We start from the raw sequence: 20,046 nt of genomic DNA, 5'->3' as shown, positions 1-20,046 counted from the left end.
CTCCTCCAACTACACGCAGAATCAAGCCTGGATGATTGGATGATATGTGAGATGTATGGAAGGATTGGATGATTGGATGATATATGAGATGTATGGGATGATATATGAGATATATGGAAGGATTTAATGATATATGAGATGTATGGAAGGGTTGGATGATATATGAGATGTATGGAATGATTGGATGATATATGAGATGTATGGAATGATTGGATGATATATGAGATGTATGGAAGGATTGGATGATATGTCAGATGTATGGAAGGATTGGATGATATGTGAGATGTATGGAAGGGTTGGATGATATATGAGATGTATCGAGTGATTGGATGATATATGAGATGTATGGAAGGGTTGGATGATATGTGAGATGTATGGAAGGATTGGATGATATATGAGATGTATGGAAGGATTGGATGATATGTGAGATGTATGGGATGATTGGATGATATATGAGATGTATGGGATGATTGGATGATATATGAGATGTATGGAAGGATTGGATGATATGTGAGATGTATGGGATGATTGGATGATATATGAGATGTATGGGATGATTGGATGATATATGAGATGTATGGGATGATTGGATGATATATGAGATGTATGGAGTGATTGGATGATATACGAGATGTATGGAAGGATTGGATGATATGTGAGATGTATGGGATGATTGGATGATATATGAGATGTATGGAATGATTGGATGATATATGAGATGTATGGAAGGATTGGATGATATGTGAGATGTATGGGATGATTGGATGATATATGAGATGTATGGGATGATTGGATGATATATGAGATGTATGGAGTGATTGGATGATATACGAGATGTATGGAAGGATTGGATGATATGTGAGATGTATGGGATGATTGGATGATATATGAGATGTATGGAATGATTGGATGATATATGAGATGTATGGAAGGATTGGATGATATGTGAGATGTATGGGATGATTGGATGATATATGAGATGTATGGGATGATTGGATGATATATGAGATGTATGGGATGATTGGATGATATATGAGATGTATGGGATGATTGGATGATATATGAGATGTATGGAATGATTGGATGATATATGAGATGTATGGAAGGATTGGATGATATATGAGATGTATGGAATGATTGGATGATATATGAGATGTATGGGATGATTGGATGATATATGAGATGTATGGGATGATTGGAGGATATATGAGATGTATGGAATGATTGGATGATATATGAGATGTATGGGATGATTGGATGATATATGAGATGTATGGAATGATTGGATGATATATGAGATGTATGGAAGGATTGGATGATAGATGAGATGTATGGAATGATTGGATGATAGATGAGATGTATGGAAGGATTGGATGATATATGAGATTTGTATACAATGTATCTTTCCTCTCCATTCACATAGAGAGAAACACAGGGGGCGGGATCACTGACTGATCACTATGATAGCCAATCAGAGGCTAACACAGCAATTAGGTGACCCAGAAAGGGGAAAAAAAAAGCTCCGCCCTGTGAAGGGGGATGGGCCCTATAAAAGTGTATAGGAGTGTAATGTGCAGGTGCAGCCAGGAGAGGCAGTCACAGACGGAGGTAAGTATGTATCTGTGGGGGAGGGGAAGATGGGTGGAAGGTGACCTTTGCCCTGTGTGATATACATTTATCTGTTTATCATCAGAAATGAACTTTGACCGAAGCCGTAATCTTTTATGTCTCTGCTATAAAACATGTGACCAGGGAGGACCTAGTATGTATATATGATCAGTGTCAGAGTCCATGTACAGTATCTGACAAAAGTAAGTACACCCCTCCCATGTGACAACACTGAAGAAATGAGACTTTGCTACAATGTAAAGTAGTGAGTGTACAGCTTGTATAACAGTGTAAATTTGCTGTCCCCTCAAAATAACTCAACACACAGCCATTAATGTCTAAACCGCTGGCAACACAAGTCAGTACACCCCTAAGTGACAATGTCCAAATTGGGCCCAAAGTGTCAATATTTTGTGTGGCCGCCATTATTTTCCAGCACTGCCTTAACCCTCTTGGGCATGGAGATCACCAGAGCTTCACAGGTTGTCACTGGAGTCCTCTTCCCCTCCTCCATGATGACATCACAGAGCTGGTGGATGTTAGAGACCTTGCGCCCCTCCAACTTCTGTTTGAGGATCCCCACAGATGCTCAATAGGGTTTAGGTCTGGAGACGCTTGGCCAGTCCATCACCTTTACCCTCAGCTTCTTTAGCAAGGCAGTGGTCATCTTGGAGGTGTTTGGGGTCGTTATGTTGGAATATTGCCCTGCCCCCCAGTCTCTGAAGGGAGGGGATCATGCTCTGCTTCAGTATGTCACAGTACATGTTGGCATTCATGGTTCCCTCAATGAACTGTAGCTCCCCAGTGCCGGCAGCACTCATGCAGCCCCAGACCATGACACTCCCACCACCATGCTTGACTGTAGGAAGACACACTTGTCTTTGTACTCCTCACCTGGTTGCCCCCACACACGCCTGACACCATCTGACACCAAATAAGTTTATCTTGGTCTCATCAGAGCACAGGAGATGGTTCCAGTAATCCATGTCCTTAGTCTGCTTGTCTTCAGCAGGGTCATCCTACTGAATGGGCACACTGAGCAGTTGCCCGGGGGCCCCTACCTGCCCAGTGACCCAGCCCCAGCCAAGCATTAGTCCCAATTCCCGTGTGCCTCACGCCGCTGAACTTAGCAGGACACAAGTGCCTGTCAGCCCTGCGCTGCTGTCAGGCCACTTGGGCCATGGAAGGGGAGCCCACAACTGCAGGAATGTCTGTCCGCCTCCACAGGAACAGGCACACACAGGACAGCTGAGTCTGATTCCCATCCGTGTGTGGTCACTGGACCCAGCCGCCCAACTTGGAAACTGTCATTAGCCTGGCACTGCTGTACCAATAAATATGACCTTATCAATAATTCGCATTTTTATTCTCATGGGTGATTGTGTAGACGGGGCCCCAATGCACTACATTACCCGGGGCCCTTTAATGCTCTTAAGATGGCACTGGTCTTCAGCAAACTGTTTGCAGGCTTTCTTGTGCATCATCTTTAGAAGAGGCTTCCTTCTGGGATGACAGCCATGCAGACCAATTTGATGCAGTGTGAATCAAATGAGAAAAAAGTCCATGTGATAAAGTGATGCTGTATTTCCAAACGCAAACCACCTTTGTGAACGCGCTCCACCACCAATCCAAGTCTCTCACCCTAGTTTCTGACCCAGGAGCAAGGCTTTTTTTCAGCGGGAACGTGGGGGAACGCAGTTCCGCCACCTCTTCCACTGAATGTATGTCAAAGGGTGCTGGGCTGGGCTGCAGGGTCTGTTAATGCTAGCTGCTGGGGGATCTTTCTTGCTGGAGGGGTTTTTTTTTTTTTTTTGTAGGTAGGTATATTGTTGCTGGGAAGGTCTGCTGTTGCTGTTAGGGGATCTATTTTTACTTGGGGTGGGTCTTATGTTGCTGGTGGTCCATTATTGCGAGAGGGATCTGTTGTGGCCAGGAGGTCTATTGTTACTGGCTGCAGGGGTTTTTATTATACTGCTTATCTTATTAACAAATTCCATACAAATTACTTAGCACAACAAAGGATACTCAGTCCTGTATTTTAGGGTAGTACTAGGAGATGGGTAGGTGGTGGAACCAAGGGACAGTGCTCGTAGGTAGGTATGGGTAGAGACAAGGAGTGACTTGGAGGGTGGGAGTTCCTGTACCTATTCTCTGAGAAAAAAAGCCCCGCGCAGGAGTCACCCAAGGTCAGATACAGAAGTCCCCACAGGGGGTATGAATGCTCAGCAGGCTCAAATACCCATATAGGAAAGACCAGGTGGGGAAGGAAATAGAATACAAGAGATCTAATGCAAGGTAAAAGCAATTTATTCCATAAATCTACTTACAGGAACCAGCACTAAACTGTGTGAGTATAACAGCGGTTTGTGAAGAGAGAGAGAGGATGCGACGTCGGCCTTGCTGATGAAGTCAAAGCCCTGCGCTCTGACGTAACGTGTACAGGGGGCGGAGCCTAGCTGCCAATGTCGCATCCTCTCTCTCTCTTCACAAACCGCTGTTATACTCGCACAGTTTAGTGCTGGTTCCTGTAAGTGGATTTATGGAATAAATTGCTTTTACCTTGCATTAGATCTCTTGTGTTCTATTTCCTTCCCCACCTGGTTTTTCCTATATGGGTATTTGAGCCGCTGGATCCCGGACATTCTTCCTGTGTTATCCTGCTGAGCATTCATTACCCCTGTGGGGGGAACTGCTGTATCTGACCTTGGGTGACTCCTGGCTCAGAAACTAAGGTGAGAGGCTTGGATTGGTGGTGGTGGAGCGCGTTCACGAAGGTGGTTTGCGTTTGAGAATACAGCATCACTTTATCACATGGACTTTTTTCTCATTTGATTCCCACTTATGGGATTATTTGGATTATGTTTTTTTAGGATTTGATATTTATTGGCACTTATATATGATCTAGCGCAGCACGTTTTTTGATTTTGAATTTATGCTTTGTGTAGTGGGAGCACAATTAGTGTTTGCGGCTGATCATTGTCAGTTCATTCTTAGAGTTTATCTTTGATTGTTTTTGTCATGGAATATACAGTATATTTTTTAAAGTTTACATTTTATATTATTGCGCTGATAGCTTTGCACTATTTCCTATTTGATGCAGTGTGCGGCGTATGGTCTGAGCACTGACAGGCTGACCCCTCCCCCACCCCTTCAACCTCTGCAGCAATGCTGGCAGCACTCATACCTCTATTTCCCAAAGACAACCTCTGGATATGACCCTGAGCACAGCACTCAACCTCTTTGGTGGACCATGGTGAGGCCTGTTCTGAGTGGAACCTGTCCTGGTAAACTGCTGTATGGTCTTGGTCACCGTGCTGCAGCTCAGTTTCAGGGTCTTTGCAATCTTCTTATAGCCTAGGCCAGTGATGGTGAACCTTGGCACCCCAGATGTTTAGGAACTACATTTCCCATGATCCTCAACTACACTGCAGGGTGCATGAGCATCATGGGAAATGTAGTTCCAAAACATCTGGGGTGCTAAGGTTCACCATCACTGGCCTAGGCCATCTTTATGTAGAGCAACAATTCTTTTTTTCAGATCCTCAGAGAGTTCTTTGCCATGAGGTGCCATGTTGAACTTCCAGTGACCAGTATGAGAGAGTGAGAGCGATAACACCAAATTTAACACACCTGCTCCCCATTCACACCTGAGACCTTGTAACACTAACGAGTCACATGACACCGGGGAGGGAAAATGGCTAATTGGGCCCAATGTGGAGATTGTCACTTAGGGGTGTACTGACTTTTGTTGCCAGCGGTTTAGACATTAATGGCTGTGTGTTGAGTTATTTTGAGGGGACAGTAAATTTACACTGTTATACAAGCTGTACACTCACTACTTTACATTGTAGCAAAGTCTCATTTCTTTAGTGTTGTCACATGAAAAGATTTTTGTGGGATACAGTATATATATGATCAGTGTCAGTATACAGTAGGCAGTATCTCTCTCTGTCCTCCAGGTGGCGTGCTCGGTCTCCTCTCTCCGGATGGTGGGGGTTATTCTCCTCTCAGGAAGTGAGAAGTTTCTTTTAAACTGAAAGTAAATTCTCTGCTGATATGGAAACCTCGGCCATGTTACTGTAGGAAGAAACCAGAATTCTGGGGACGATGAGACCCTCAAATATCCTCTACATACTGCTGACAGCACTCACCTCAGCAGGTAAGTCCCCTTCTACTGCACTACACTATGTGTGGGTGATATTAGAGAGGACGGTGACAGGGCGGGGGGTGGGATTATTATTGCAGCATAGAACAGGTAGGTGGGGGTGTGAATATTATTGCAGCATAGGACAGGTAGGTGAGGGTGTGATTATTATTGTAGCATAGGACAGGTAGGTGGGGGTGTGATTATTATTGCAGTATAGGACAGTTAGGTGGGGGTGTGATTATTATTGCAGTGTAGGACAGTTAGGTGGGGGTGTAGTTCAGTGACAGTTGAGTATGGCGGTAGCAGTGTGTAGATAAATGGCACGGCTTGTGGTGGCGGGACCCTACGGGGGGGGGGGGTAAATACGGAGCCCACCATCTCTCTGCATTGTTGGGTGGATCCGTTACCAAAAAACAGAAACTGCAATCACACCGAGAACCCGAGGACAGAGGCACCAGAATAGTAAATGCAGAGTAGGGAGCACGGGGGGCATCCAGGAAATTCCTGCAGTATCAGCATTCCCTACTCTGCATTTACTATTTATCTCTATGTTTCTTTGCATATTGCTTCTATAAAGTTTCCATATTGTAGTCCCATTCCCCGGACCTCCTGTGGTTCCTCTTCTCTCGGGTTTTCCCCGGTGTGTGGATTCCGCTCTTTGCTGTCCATACACAGAACCACCAATCTTCAGTTCCGTCCGTTATCGGGGTCTCACACAGCGCACATCTGGGGGTCTCAGAACTTCTATATGACAAAATTCAACCTCCACCATCACCTGAGGACAGCCGCCTTCCCACATACCAGGAGGGGCCTTTTCACCCGGGACTCCATCCCGAGGACAGCCGCCTTCCCACATCCCAAGAGGTGCCTTTCCAGCCGGGACTTCATCCCGAGGACAGCCACCTTCCCATATACCAGAAGGGGCCTTTCCACCCGGGACTCCATCCTGAGGACAGCCGCCTTCCCACAGCCCAGGGGGGGCCTTTCCACCCGGGACTCCATCCCGAGGACAGCCGCCTTCCCACAGCCCAGGAGGGGCCTTTCCACCCGGGACTCCATACCGAGGACAGCCGCCTTCCCACAGCCCAGGAGGGGCCTTTCGACCCGGGACTCCATACCGAGGACAGCCGCCTTCCCACATCCCAGGAGGGGCCTTTCCACCCGGGACTCCATCCCGAGGACAGCCGCCTTCCCACAGCCCAGGAGAGGCCTTTCCACCAGGGACTCCATCCCGAGAACAGCCGCCTTCCCACATCCCAGGAGGAGGGGCCTTTCCACCCAGGACTCCATCCCGAGGACAGCCGCCTTCCCACATCCCAGGAGGGGCCTTTCAAACCGGGACTCCATCCCAAGGACAGCCACATCCCAGGAGGGGCCTTTCCACACGGGACTCCATCCCAAGGACAGCCGCCTTCCCACATCCCAGGAGGGGCATTTCCCACCTGGGCCTCCATCCCACATACCAGAAGGGGCCTTTCCACCCGGGACTCCATCCCGAGGACAGCCGCCTTCCCACATCCCAGGAGGGGCCTTTCCACATGGGACTCCATCCCGAGGACAGCCGCCTTCCCACATCCCAGGAGGAGGGGCCTTTCCACCCGGGACTCCATCCCGAGGACAGCCTCCTTCCCACATCCCAGGAGGGGCCTTTCCACCCGGGACTCCATCCCGAGGACAGCTGCCTTCCCACATCCCAGGAGGGGCCTTTCCACCCGGGACTCCATCCCGAGGACAGCCATCTTCCCACATCCCAGAAGGAGGGGCCTTTCCACCCAGGACTCCATCCCGAGGACAGCCGCCTTCCCACATCCCAGGAGGGGCCTTTCAAACCGGGACTCCATCCCAAGGACAGCCACATCCCAGGAGGGGCCTTTCCACACGGGACTCCATCCCAAGGACAGCCGCCTTCCCACATCCCAGGAGGGGCCTTTCAAACCGGGACTCCATCCCAAGGACAGCCACATCCCAGGAGGAGGGGCCTTTCCACACGGGACTCCATCCCAAGGACAGCCGCCTTCCCACATCCCAGGAGGGGCATTTCCCACCTGGGCCTCCATCCCACATACCAGGAGGGGCCTTTCCACCCGGGACTCCATCCCGAGGACAGCCGCCTTCCCACATCCCAAGAGGGGCCTTTCCACATGGGACTCCATCCTGAGGACAGCCGCCTTCCCACATCCCAGGAGGAGGGGCCTTTCCACCCGGGACTCCATCCCGAGGACAGCCTCCTTCCCACATACCAGGAGGGGCCTTTCCACCCGGGACTCCATCCCGAGGACAGCCGCCTTCCCACATCCCAGGAGGGGCCTTTCCACATGGGACTCCATCCCGAGGACAGCCGCCTTCCCACATCCCAGGAGGAGGGGCCTTTCCACTCGGGACTCCATCCCGAGGACAGCCTCCTTCCCACATCCCAGGAGGGGGCTTTCCACCCGGGACTCCATCCCGAGGACAGCCTCCTTCCCACATCCCAGGAGGGGCCTTTCCACTCGGGACTCCATCCCGAGGACAGCCTCCTTCCCACATCACAGGAGGGGCCTTTCCACCCGGGACTCCATCCCGAGGACAGCCGCCTTCCCACATCACAGGAGGGGCCTTTCCACCCGGGACTCCATCCCGAGGACAGTGACAATTTTGAAAAAATAACAATATTTTTCACATTTTGAAATTATCAAAAAAAAATGTAAAAATCAAAATTTTTTAACATTTTAGGGCAATTTGTTTTCTGCTACATATTTTTGGTGAAAAAAATCGCAATAAGCGTATTTTGATTGGTTTGCACAAAAGTGGCGGACAGATCGGACCCCTGACTGACATTTTTGACACTTTTGGGGGTACCAGTGACATTACTACAGTAATCAGTGCTAAAAATATGCACTGTCACTGTACTAATGACACTGGCAGGGAAGGGGTTAAATTTATTGGTGATCAAGGGGTTAATGTATGCCTGGTGCTTACTGACGTGTGTGGGGGGAGGGGATTGTGTGACACAGACAGAGATGGCAGGTTGAGCTATGCTGAATCCTGTAATCTGTTTCTGCCTGTCGCAGAGAAGATCCGCCCGCTCTGTTTACACAAGGGGGCGGATTTCTAAAAGGAAGTACTAAAATATCCAAGGCAAAATCCCCCCCCCCCAGTAACTGGACGACACACAGTTCTGGGAGTCCCTGGTTTATTGAACACTCTCACACAATATATACAGCACAGGGAAGCATCCCCCTCCCAGTCACATTTCCCTATCAGGTCAGGGGTTGCCTGATTACATTATCATATGCAGATGAAATTGTACACAGAAATAGAATTAACATATCTAAAGAACAACCAACACAAACAGTGTAAGGATCAACTGGCACCCGGACTGGGTACCTCCATTGACAGATGCTCCTAGTGCTTTCCGAGGGCTCCAAGCACTCCACCAGACACCGTAACCGCCTCAGACCCCACGAACCGCCGCAGCTTGGTTGGGGTCTCGCCGTCTCCTACCCACCCTAGACCTACGACAAGGCTCCAGGTTCTAGTGGGTGAACCTCTCTTTCCCCAGAGAGTGAAGCAGGAACAGGAACAAGATCTTACAAGAGATTATCTAAGGGAGTATGAAGAGCATAGCAATCCCTTGTAGCCGATTCCCTCAATGAGAGACAGGGCTCTAGATTGAGGGTGAAGTAGTTTAACCACTTGCTGACCGCTGCACGACTATTTACTGCGGCTGTCAGCCCCTACTGGGCAAAGCGACGTAGACATAGTATCAGGGCTTTTTTTCTCAGAAAATAGGTGCAGGAACTCCCTTTTTCGGACTTTTCCCTTGTCTCCGCCCCTACCTACCTCCGTGAACCGTTCCTTGGTTCCACCCACTACCCACCACCCAGGATCATCCTTTTTAGAAAATACAGAACCAAGTAACATTAGTGGTACTAAACAATTTCTAGGGATTTTTTTATTAATAACAAAAAAGCAGTAAAATAGATCCCCTGCAGCCAACAATAATAGACCCCCCAGCAGCAATAGATCCAGCCAACGACAATGGGTCCCCAGCAGCAACAACAGATCTCCCAGCAGACAGCATCAATAGACCCTCCAGCAGCCAGCTACAACAGACTGCTTCATAGAGAGTAGATCCCTCCCAGGAACAACTGACCCCCTCAGCAACATAAGAACCACCCCATTAACAATAGACCACCCCCCTGCAAAATGAGATCTCTTCCAGAGACAATATATCCCCCAGCAGCCACACTAGACCTCCCCAGCAGCAATAAACCCTCCTGCAGGAATATATCCTCACCAGCAACAATAGATCCCTCAACAGCCAGGATCAATAGACAATATTGCATTCCTTGCAATTACATACATTCAGTACTGGAGGTGCCGGAACTGCGTTCCCCTGCGTATTCCCGCTGAAAAAAAGCCCTGCATAGTATAGTTCATATTCCTATCGCACACCTTCCTGGTTTGTAGGCTTGTGTGTACTGGGTGCTGAAGCCATCACCAGTTGGCCTCTGGATCGGTTACAAGTAGATACATATTCACCAGCACACCAAGGATCTTGCAAACGCAATCCAAAAAACTTTATTCAAGATAAGATCACATCAGAAAAATATAGTGCAACGTTTCGGAGCCGCACCGGACCCCTTTGTCAGACATATGATTACGACGTCACTCGCCCACGAGCCTCTAGGGGGCAAGCGCGCGCCGCCAGAGGCTTACTCCCGCCCCTGCTCCGTCACTAACATCCCTGCGCGAGTGACTGGTGGCTCCGATGTCCGCCGGTCACTCGCAATCTCCCGCTGCAGAGGGAGAAAGGCAGGCGGCTGATGTAAACACAACCAACTGTCATTCTCCCTGGTGTAAGAACAGAGATCATACCATCCTGCTATGTAGGATCGTATGTCTCTGTGGTTACATCACAAGCCACACCCCTTTAGAGTTAGAATCACGCCCCTAGGGACACACTTAACCCCTTGATCACTAATAAAGTTAACCCCTTCCCTGCCAGTGTCATTTTTACAGTAACAGTGCATATATATAGCACTGATTACTGCAGTAATGTCACTGGTACCACCCCAAAAGTGTCAAAAATGTCAGTCAAGGGTCCGATCTGTCCCCCGCAATGTCGCAGTCTCGCAAAAAAAATTGCAGATCGCCGCCATTACTAGTTAAAAAACAAAAAACAATAAAAATGACAAAAATCTTTCCCTTAGTTAGTAAACGCAATAACTTTTGCGCAAACCAATCAAAATACACCTATTGCGATTTTTTTTTACCAAACTTATGTAGCAGAAAACAAATTGGCCTAAAATGTTAAAAAATTTTGATTTTTATATTTTTTTGGGGGGGGAATTTCATATAAAAAAAATGTGAAAAATATTGTTATTTTTTCAAAATTGATGCTCTTTTTTTGCTTATAGCGCAAAAAGTAAAAATCGCACAGGTGATCAAATACCACCAACAGAAAGCTCTGTTTGTGGGGAAAAAAATGACATAAATTTCGTTTGGGTACAGCGTCGCACGACCACGCAATTGTCCGTTAAAGTCATGCAACACTGTACCTACACCAAATTTATGTCATTTTCCCCCCACAAATAGAGATTTCTTTTGGTGGTATTTGATCACCTGTGCGTTTTTTCCTTTTTTACTAAACAAATAAAAAAAGACCGAAAAGTTCGAAAAAAAAAAAATTTTTTTTGTTTATGTTATACAATTTTGTAAATAAATAAATACGTTTTTTCCTGCACTGATGAGACTGCACTGACAGGCACTGATGGGGTGGCACTGATAGGTAGCACAGATATGCAGCATTGGTGGGCACTGATAGGCGGCACTGCTAGGTGGCATTGATGGGCACTGATAGGTCGCACTGATGGGCACTGATAGGCGGCACTGGTGGGCACTGATAGGCGGCAGGGATGCCCACCTATGACCCCTGGGGTCATAGGTGGGCATCCCTGGGGTTAATGGGTGGGCATCCCTGGTGGTTCTAGTGGCACCCCCCCCGAGGGTCTGCACTGGTAATCAATGATCTGATTACCAGTGCCGACCCCCCCCCCCTGTCAGGGGAGCCACCGATTGGCGCTCCTTTACTCGTGCCTGTTTACTATGTGACCAGCCGTGATTGGACACGGCTGGTCACATGGTAAAGAGCTACGTCAGTAGGCTCTTTACCGATATCGGAGATGCAGGGTGTCAGGCTGACACCTCGCATCACCAATCGCCGCTCTGCGCGCCCCCGGGGGGCGTGCAGAGCTGTATTGTCCTGCCGCCGTCGTATGACGTCCGGTCAGGATAATACAACCACATTCCCGCCGTCAATCTGCTATAGGTCGGGCGGGAAGTGGTTAAAGTGTATTTTTTCCAAAAAAAAAATGCATTTGAAAGACTTCTCCGCAAATACCGCATGTAGCGGAGCGCCAATACCCAGCCTAGGTATCTCCGCTGTATAATCCTTGAAACTGAGGAAGTACTAAAATATCCAAGGCAAAATCCCCCCCCCCCAGTAACTGGACGACACACAGTTCTGGGAGTCCCTGGTTTATTGAACATTCTCACACAATATATACAGCCCAGGGAAGCATCCCCCTCCCAGTCACATTTCCCTATCAGGTCAGGGGTTGCCTGATTACATTCCAATGCAGGTGAAATTGTATACAGAAATAGAACTAACATATCTAAAGAACAACCAACACAGTATACTATCTCCACTCAGCAACTAACAGATGACAATTATTCAATCAACCTGAGCCAATTATGTAGCAGACGGCCGTTCTCGAGCTCCTGGAATACAATACACATTATCTCAATACACATCTAAGCAATGCTATGATTATTTAGGAGTCACAGATTTCATGGCAACAGTCTATAGGTCTCACAGTGTAAAGTGGGATTAAATCTTCATATTTCTTGAGATATATGGTTGATAAATATATCACTGTCCCACCTGAAGCAATCCAAACCACACTCTCAGTGTCCATTCCACTACACTGCTCCCCCTTAACCACAAGCCGGCATACACAGTCTGATCCATAACGGATCAGCTTGCGGGATGTCCGGGGAGTAATCACAGATCATTTTTCCAGTTCAGTTTGTCACGATAACCCGTCGGCATTGCCATTCTGTTTTCCGGGGCTCTAGTGAATAATAAACAGCCAGGCATTCATTGTCTATGGCGGCATAGCTTCCTGCTCAAGTAAGCTACAGGGTGTTCTCCGCCATCTTCTCCAACCTCACTCAATACCACTCCCACTCCAAACATTGAAGCATCTGTGTGAACAAGGAATCATTTAGATGGATTGGGAGCCGCTAGTACAAGACTATTAACAAGGGCCGTTGGAATGCCTGTCTGTTCACACTCTGGGGCCCATACTACTTGCGGGGTAGGTTCTTTCTAGTAAGGTCGGTGAGGGGTTTGGCCAGGGTGCTGTAGTGCGGGATGAATTGCGGTAGTAGCCAGCCATCCCTAGGAATGCTAAAACCTGGGTTTTGGTACTGGGGGATTGGCCACTGGACTACTGCCTCGACTTTGGCGGGTTCAAGCTTTTGTTTCCTACACCCCACCTGGTGTCCCAAGTACTGCACTTCCGCCATCCCAATATGACATTTGCTCGGTTTGAGGGTTAGACCGGCCTCTCTGATTCAGACTATCACCGCTCCTATGTGTCTCAGAAGGTCCTCCCAAGTCTCACTAAAAATCGTGATATCATCCAAGTATGCACATGCATAATATTGGAAGCCATCGAGCAGCCGGTCTACTATCCGTTGGAACGTGGCTGGGGCATTTTCTATCCCGAATGGCATGACCTTGAATTGGTACAACCCAAAGGGGGGTGACAAAGGCCGACTTGGGAATGCCATCTGGGGCTAGGGGAATTTGCTAATATCCCTTGCATAAATCGATGGTTGTGAGGTATCGACCTCTGGCCATTCGATCGAAGAGCTTGTCTATCCTGGGCATGGGGCAAGCTTCTGATATTGTTTTGCCATGGAGTTTCTGGTAGTCTACACAGAAGCGGGTAGTTCCATGCTGCTTCAGTACCAAAACCACCAGAGAAGCCCAAGGACTATCAGACGCTTCTATGACCCCGAGACAAAGCATCTCTAGTATCTCCTGTCTCATGTGTTCCCTGACAGCCTCAGGTATTCTATAGGGAGTCTGTCTGAGGGGTGGCTGTTCCGAGGTGTCTACTTGGTGTATTGCCAGCGGAGTGTATCCAGGTACGTTTGAGAACGTTGCTCTCTTCGTAGTTAATAATTGCTGTGCCTGGATGCGCTCTTGGGGGCTTAACCTTACCCCCAGCTGAACCTCATCTAAAGTGCCTATCGTATCATCCTCCCCCAGAATGTCTGGTAAGGGAAGATTCTCTAACTATGTAACTATGTAACTATGTAACTATGTAATTCTCGCACTCATCGAAGGCGGGCGCACATATTGCAGCCACATCCTCAGTTCTCTAATAGTAGGGTTTGAGCATGTTCATGTGGAGCATGCATCTCCCCCCCACTCCCAGAGCAAGGACCGATCACATAAGTGGTATTGCATCTCTTCTCCACTACTTGGTAGGGGCCCTGCCTGGATGCCTGTAGCTTGTTGTGGTGAACAGGTTTTAAAATCAAAACCTTTTGGCCAGTCTGAAAGCTATGGCCTCTGTCATATCATTGGCGCTGGCGAGTCTGTGCCGCCTGTAGGTTGGTACGCACGTTCTGAGTCAGTTCCTTCAAGCAGTCACGGAACTACAACACATAGGATATAACAGGGGTACCATCCTCGCCTACTGCTCCTTCCCAGTGTTCCCGGATTAAATCAAGGGGTCCCTGTACTCTCCGTCCGAACAGTAGTTCGAAGGGAGAGAATCCTGTAGATTCCTGCGGCACCTCCCTGTAAGCAAATAGGAGGTGTGGCAGGAATCTCTCCCAGTCCTGACTTGTGGCCGTGAAAGTTAGGAGCATTTGTTTCAATGTGCCATTAAACCTTTTCGCATAGGCCATTTGTCTGGGGGTGGTAGGAAGAACTAGTAATTGGCTTGATGCCACACAGTCTGCAAAGTTTTTGGGTGACATTCGCAGTGAACTGAGTGCCCCGATCCGAGACTATCTCCCTGGGAAAACCCATCCGGGAGAAGACCAGCATCAGCGTCTCAGCCACTGTCTCTGCATGTATATTTGTTAGAGCCACAGCCTCTGGATACCGGGTCGCATAGTCAACTATTGTCAGGATGTACTTTTGCCGGACAGGCTGGGTTTGGCGAGGGGTCCTACAATATCTACGTCTACCTGTCCGAACGGCTCCTCTATGATGGGTAGGGGTTGTAATTTGGCCTTGTGGTAATCCCCTCCGTTTCCCTACCCGTTGACAGGTGTCACATGTTTGACAGTACTGTCTAACATCTTTGGAGATGCCAGGCCAAAAGAAGGGGTGGGTAAGCTGGTATCTAGTGCGGCTGACCCCGAAGTGGCCCGAAAGGGGGATATCATAGGCTATCTGCATTAATTCTCTCCTGTATTTCTGGGGGACCACTAATTGTCGGGTGGGGACTGGTGCGACCCTCTCTGAGTCACGGTACAATAGCCCCTGGTGCAAGGAATATTTCTCTCCCTCTAATCCTGCCTGTGACTGGGTTACTTTATCTCTATAGACCTGTAACGTGGAGTCACTAAGGGTTTCCTGCCCAAATGCTGCAGGTGTATCCCAGGGAATGAGGTTAACGCTTTGGGGAATTAGTCTTACCGGGACCTCAGAGGGCGCGCTGTTTTCCGTGGTGTGGGCCTGGAACTGGGTATGTCTCGTTGGTGACCTGGGCTGGTACAAAAGCTGAAGTCAACTGGCCGAGATTGTTCCCAAGCAGGACATCAGCGGGAAGTTCCTGGATCAACCCCGAATTAATCCAGGCCCAGCACCCCAGTTCAGGTGTACTCTTGCCGTGGGTAGCCTGTGTATTGCTCCCCCTGCAACCTGCACGGCTACAGAACCTCCAGTGCGGTCGGCATCTGGTACCAGGTGACATTTGACCTGTGTGAGGGTGGGCTTGGAATATCGTAGACCTTGAGCAGTCTTCCCGTTCAGCTGTACTGACTCGTGTAAGATACACAGGAGAAGGACTCCCACACTGAATGGGCAAGCCAGAAAAGTCTGTGGCCAATTCTGGTGGTTCTACAATGCAAGTGCTCAGCTGGCTGACATTCAACAGTAATTCAACTCGCCCACCAACCTCCTTATTTGTGACATGCCCACCAGGTGGAACTCAACATTGGCAATGCTGCAGCGGCTGCACACGCAGCAGAGGGTCATCAATGAGTACCTGTGTGAGTATGGCACAAGGACAAGGTCAGGGGAGCTTGGCTTTTTTTCGCCACACCAGTGGCTGCTGATAAAGGATGCATGCATCGTCCTGTCACCATTTGAGGAGGCCACAAGGATGGTAACGGGACGATGCATGCATCAATGACACTGTCCCTCTAGTCTTCCTGCTGGAGCACATGCTTCGTGGAATCATGGAGGGGGAATTGGAGGCAGAACAGCGGGAGGAAGAGGAAGACTTCCTTTTCTCACAAGGCCCCCTTTATGCAGATATCATGCCTGCAGGGACACAAAACACACAGGAGGAAGAGGAGGAGGAATGTGGCAGCATGGAAGTAGAGGATAGCATACAGCAGTCTTCAAGGGATGGTTTTCATTCCCCAGAAACCCCAGGAGTTGTACGAGGTTGGGGAGAGGTTGCTCATGCTGACAATGTCATCCTTAGTGACCCAGAGGACTCAGAATCTCATGCCTCCTCCAACTTACGTTGCATGGGCTCCCTGATTCTGCAAAGTCTGCGAAAGGACCCGAGGATTTGTGGTATCAAGGAGAGGGATCATTACTGATTGGCAACCCTTCTTGATCCACATTACAAGGGCAAAGTTGCAGAGCTCATCCTGCCTTTGCAGAGGAAACAGAGGATGAAACATCTTGAGGACGCCTTGAAGAAACAATTGTGTAACACCTTTCCAGACACTGGGAGGTTAACATTCTCTGAACGTGTTTTCTGAGGCTTCGTTCGGTCAAAGGAGGAGCAGTGGAGAAGGCGGCCGGCTGACCGATGCCTTTAAACAGTTCTTTAGTCCTCAGCAGCACCCAGGGCTGTTTGGTTGCTTAAACCTTCGGCAGCGTCTCCATCATATGGTGCATGGTTATCTAGGGACAAGAGCAGACTTGGAGACTTTTCCAACTGAGCATCCACTAGGTTACTGGGTCTTGAAGATGGACCACTGGCCAGAACTTGCTCAATATGCAATCAAGCTACTGGACTGTCCTACTTCCAGCATGCTTTCCGAACGGACATTCAGTGCTGCTGGAGGTTTTGTGATGGACAAAAAGACAACAAAAAAGACTCTGTTGACCAGCTGACTTTTATCAAAATGAATCAATCCTGAATCAACAGCAGCTATCAATAAACTGATGCTGATGTAACTGATTGAATTTGCTAGGGATCTGGGATACCTTGAAGACTGCATATGCTGCCTATCCTATTCCTGAATCTTGATTATGCTAGCTTCCAACAATGTTTTTGGTTTAGGTCACCACCAACACCTGAGGCCCAATTTTTCTGCACCTGTATCACATGTGCATGTGATTTCAGTTCTTATTTCTAATTTTTAACAGCAGGGCCCGTTCCTGCGCCCAGCAAGAGTAACTGTGAGGGGTTACAGTTTTCAGGCACCGCTAGTGGATGGGTGAACGGTTTGGGCAGAGCATAAATTTGGCCTAAACATCGCCCATTCAGGTACTTGCCTAACACGTGACTTTTCTTGGCACTTAGCGGGATTGCGCCGAGCGCACAGTTAGGATTGTTAAGGCTTCCCTGCTGAGAGCTGAATTAAAAAAAATAATTGTAAAAAGAAAATGTAAATTTTAAAAAATTGGCGTAAAGACAGCTTGGGTGGACCCTTTTTTTAAAAATTCTGGACTGGGGTTCCCCTTAAAATCCATACCAAACCAGAAGGGCCAGGTATGGACTAGGGTGGGGGAACCTGCTCCATTTTTTTTTTCATTTTTTTTTTTTTTTTGAGCAAGTTTAAATGACATTTTTTCCTTTAGAAATGTCAGTATTGCTGCAACAGGCTCCATACAATGTACAGATGCCCCACTTTACAGGCACATTAAGGGGACCCCCAGGCACAATATTTAAAGGAATTTTTCATTTTTTTCACTTTAAGCATTATTAAAATCACTACTTTTGATTTTTCATGTTTGTTGTAACGGAACCTCCGACCCACACTGTACATGTGGTCTTCCGTCAGTATACGGCTTCCTTACAGTCATGAACATATACCCCGGCCAGTGTCATTTTTACAGTGAGAGTGCATATGTATAGCACTGATTACTGTAGTAATGTCACTGGTACCCCCAAAAGTCTCAAAAATGTCAGTCAGGGGTCCGATCTGTCCGCCGCAATGTCGCAGTGCCACAAAAAAAAAAAAAAAAAATCGCAGATCGCCGCTGAAAGGTAATACCCCTTGGTAGGTATAATTCTGCCGGCCAGTCTCCCTTCAATCTGCAAAGAATATACGAGCGCTCGGAAATACAACATCTAGACAGGTTAGTGTTTCAATGGTGTATTCAAATATATTTATCCTTACGACAGCTTATATACAGTACAGAAGGGAGGTAACAATTAGTCTTCCCAGACCACTAAAAATACGTTATACAATTACTTCATCATGCATAGAAAGCAGGAAAGGTGTTCACATATACCAAGAGACAAAGAATGTTTACATTCAGGAAGCAGCCCAGGAAAGACTGAGTCTGAAATAATACCCTTAGAAATCAGGACAGGCTTCTCTCAGTAAAACACAATCGAAGGAAACTTACAATGGAAAAGAATTGAAGGAAGCCCATAGCTTTGAGAATCAGCATCCTATAGAAAACCTAAATTCTTTAAAATAGTTACAGTTCATAAAGGGGGCCTCTGGATAAATGAATTTAAGCATGGCTAAATTAATATGAATTATATCAATCCTCTCATTTGTCATGAAATGACAATTATAAGTCTTGTTTCCAAAATGCATCATCTTGTGTTGCCTTCTTATAAATACATTGGCCCATTTTTTACAAGAAAATATATAAAAAGAAGAAGAAGAAATAAACACATTAAAATTAACATTCCTACTTGTCTGATCCATGATAATACAGATCCAAAAAAATCTCCAAAACTTCTCATGATACCCGGTCTTTAAGGTGGTAGATACAGTTAGTAACAGTCCATACAAGGGAAAACACTGAAAATGAAGTCAGGTATCAGCAACCACAGTTTGTCTGAGTCCGGTGAAACTGGAAAAGTCATTTTCTACAGGGTCTGGGCGGTCTGCCCTCGTCAGTACCCCCTTTTCTTGACTCTCCTGTTCAAGGTCAGGGCGGTCTGCCCCCGTTAGTACCTCCTTTCTTGCTTCTGGATCCTCCGGCTCAGGTCCTCTCCGCACCAACTTCACTCTAGTGGCATGGATCCAAGTAGGGCTGTGTTCGGTCAAAACAGCGGTCCTGGTAACTGCTACCACGGTGGTCTCTGGGCCGTAGGCAAAATCCTTTTGTTTCTTTCTTTTGGGCAGCAGCTTCATGACCACTACGTCTCCTCCTCTGAAAGGATGGGTATTTTCCTGTAAAGAGAAAAGAGAGGTGCGAGCAACTTTTTGTTCCGTACCACTTGATTCAAAGTTTCAATTACTCTTTTCTTAATTTGTCTTTATTTGTGCTATTCATTCTTTCCATTATACCTGATAATAATCTATCTTCAAGATTTTAACTAGTTCCTGGCATATTTTTGATATGAAAGCATGAGCAATATTAGAACTAATTCGAAGCAGGCACCCCCATCCAGGAATAATCTCCTGATTGAGAATGCACGCCACCGTGTGGGCATCTCCCTTTTTGTGGTCCTAAATGCTTCCACTCATCTGCTAAACACGTCCACTATTGACTAAAAGAACTCTTATTTCTTCCCTGCTTTGGGCCTATATGTGAAATCTATTTGTAGATGTGTGAAAAGGTTTTATGGGGATTGGAGATGCTCATGTTTGGCCTGTTTGTTTGGATTGTTTGTTCCTAATACAGGTGATGCATCTAGCAACATATGCTTGCATTAAACTGTCAGTAATACTTCATATGTTCTTTCCCACCCCCTGTGTCCAATTCCATAATACTAGGCAATAAACAGTGGGGCGCTAGCTGCGGGGATACACACAAGAGCTCCCCTCTTTTAGAAAAAGGCTATTCACAACTTTTTCTAAAACATCACCTAAGTCCTTTAAAACCTGTTCTGTAGTAAGTGTTT

General features: G+C 47.4%; 1 protein-coding gene across 1 annotated transcript in view; it reads left to right on the top strand.

Annotated features, from left to right (window-relative positions):
* Positions 1-5,628: 5,628 nt before the first annotated feature.
* Positions 5,629-20,046, top strand: part of LOC309543506 (uncharacterized protein) — a 194,277-nt gene continuing 179,859 nt past the window's right edge. Inside the window, exon 1 of the mRNA XM_082275981.1 lies at positions 5,629-5,767. Coding sequence (XP_082132107.1) covers positions 5,716-5,767 — 52 coding nt within the window. The 5' untranslated portion in view covers positions 5,629-5,715. The remainder of the gene's footprint in view (positions 5,768-20,046) is intronic.

The sequence above is a fragment of the Pelophylax lessonae genome, assembly GCF_965119305.1.
Source record: "Pelophylax lessonae genome assembly, contig: HAP1_SCAFFOLD_146, whole genome shotgun sequence".
Taxonomy (NCBI): domain Eukaryota; kingdom Metazoa; phylum Chordata; class Amphibia; order Anura; family Ranidae; genus Pelophylax; species Pelophylax lessonae.
Note: the sequence above shows the minus strand (reverse complement) of the source record. Positions and strands in the feature narration are given on the sequence as shown.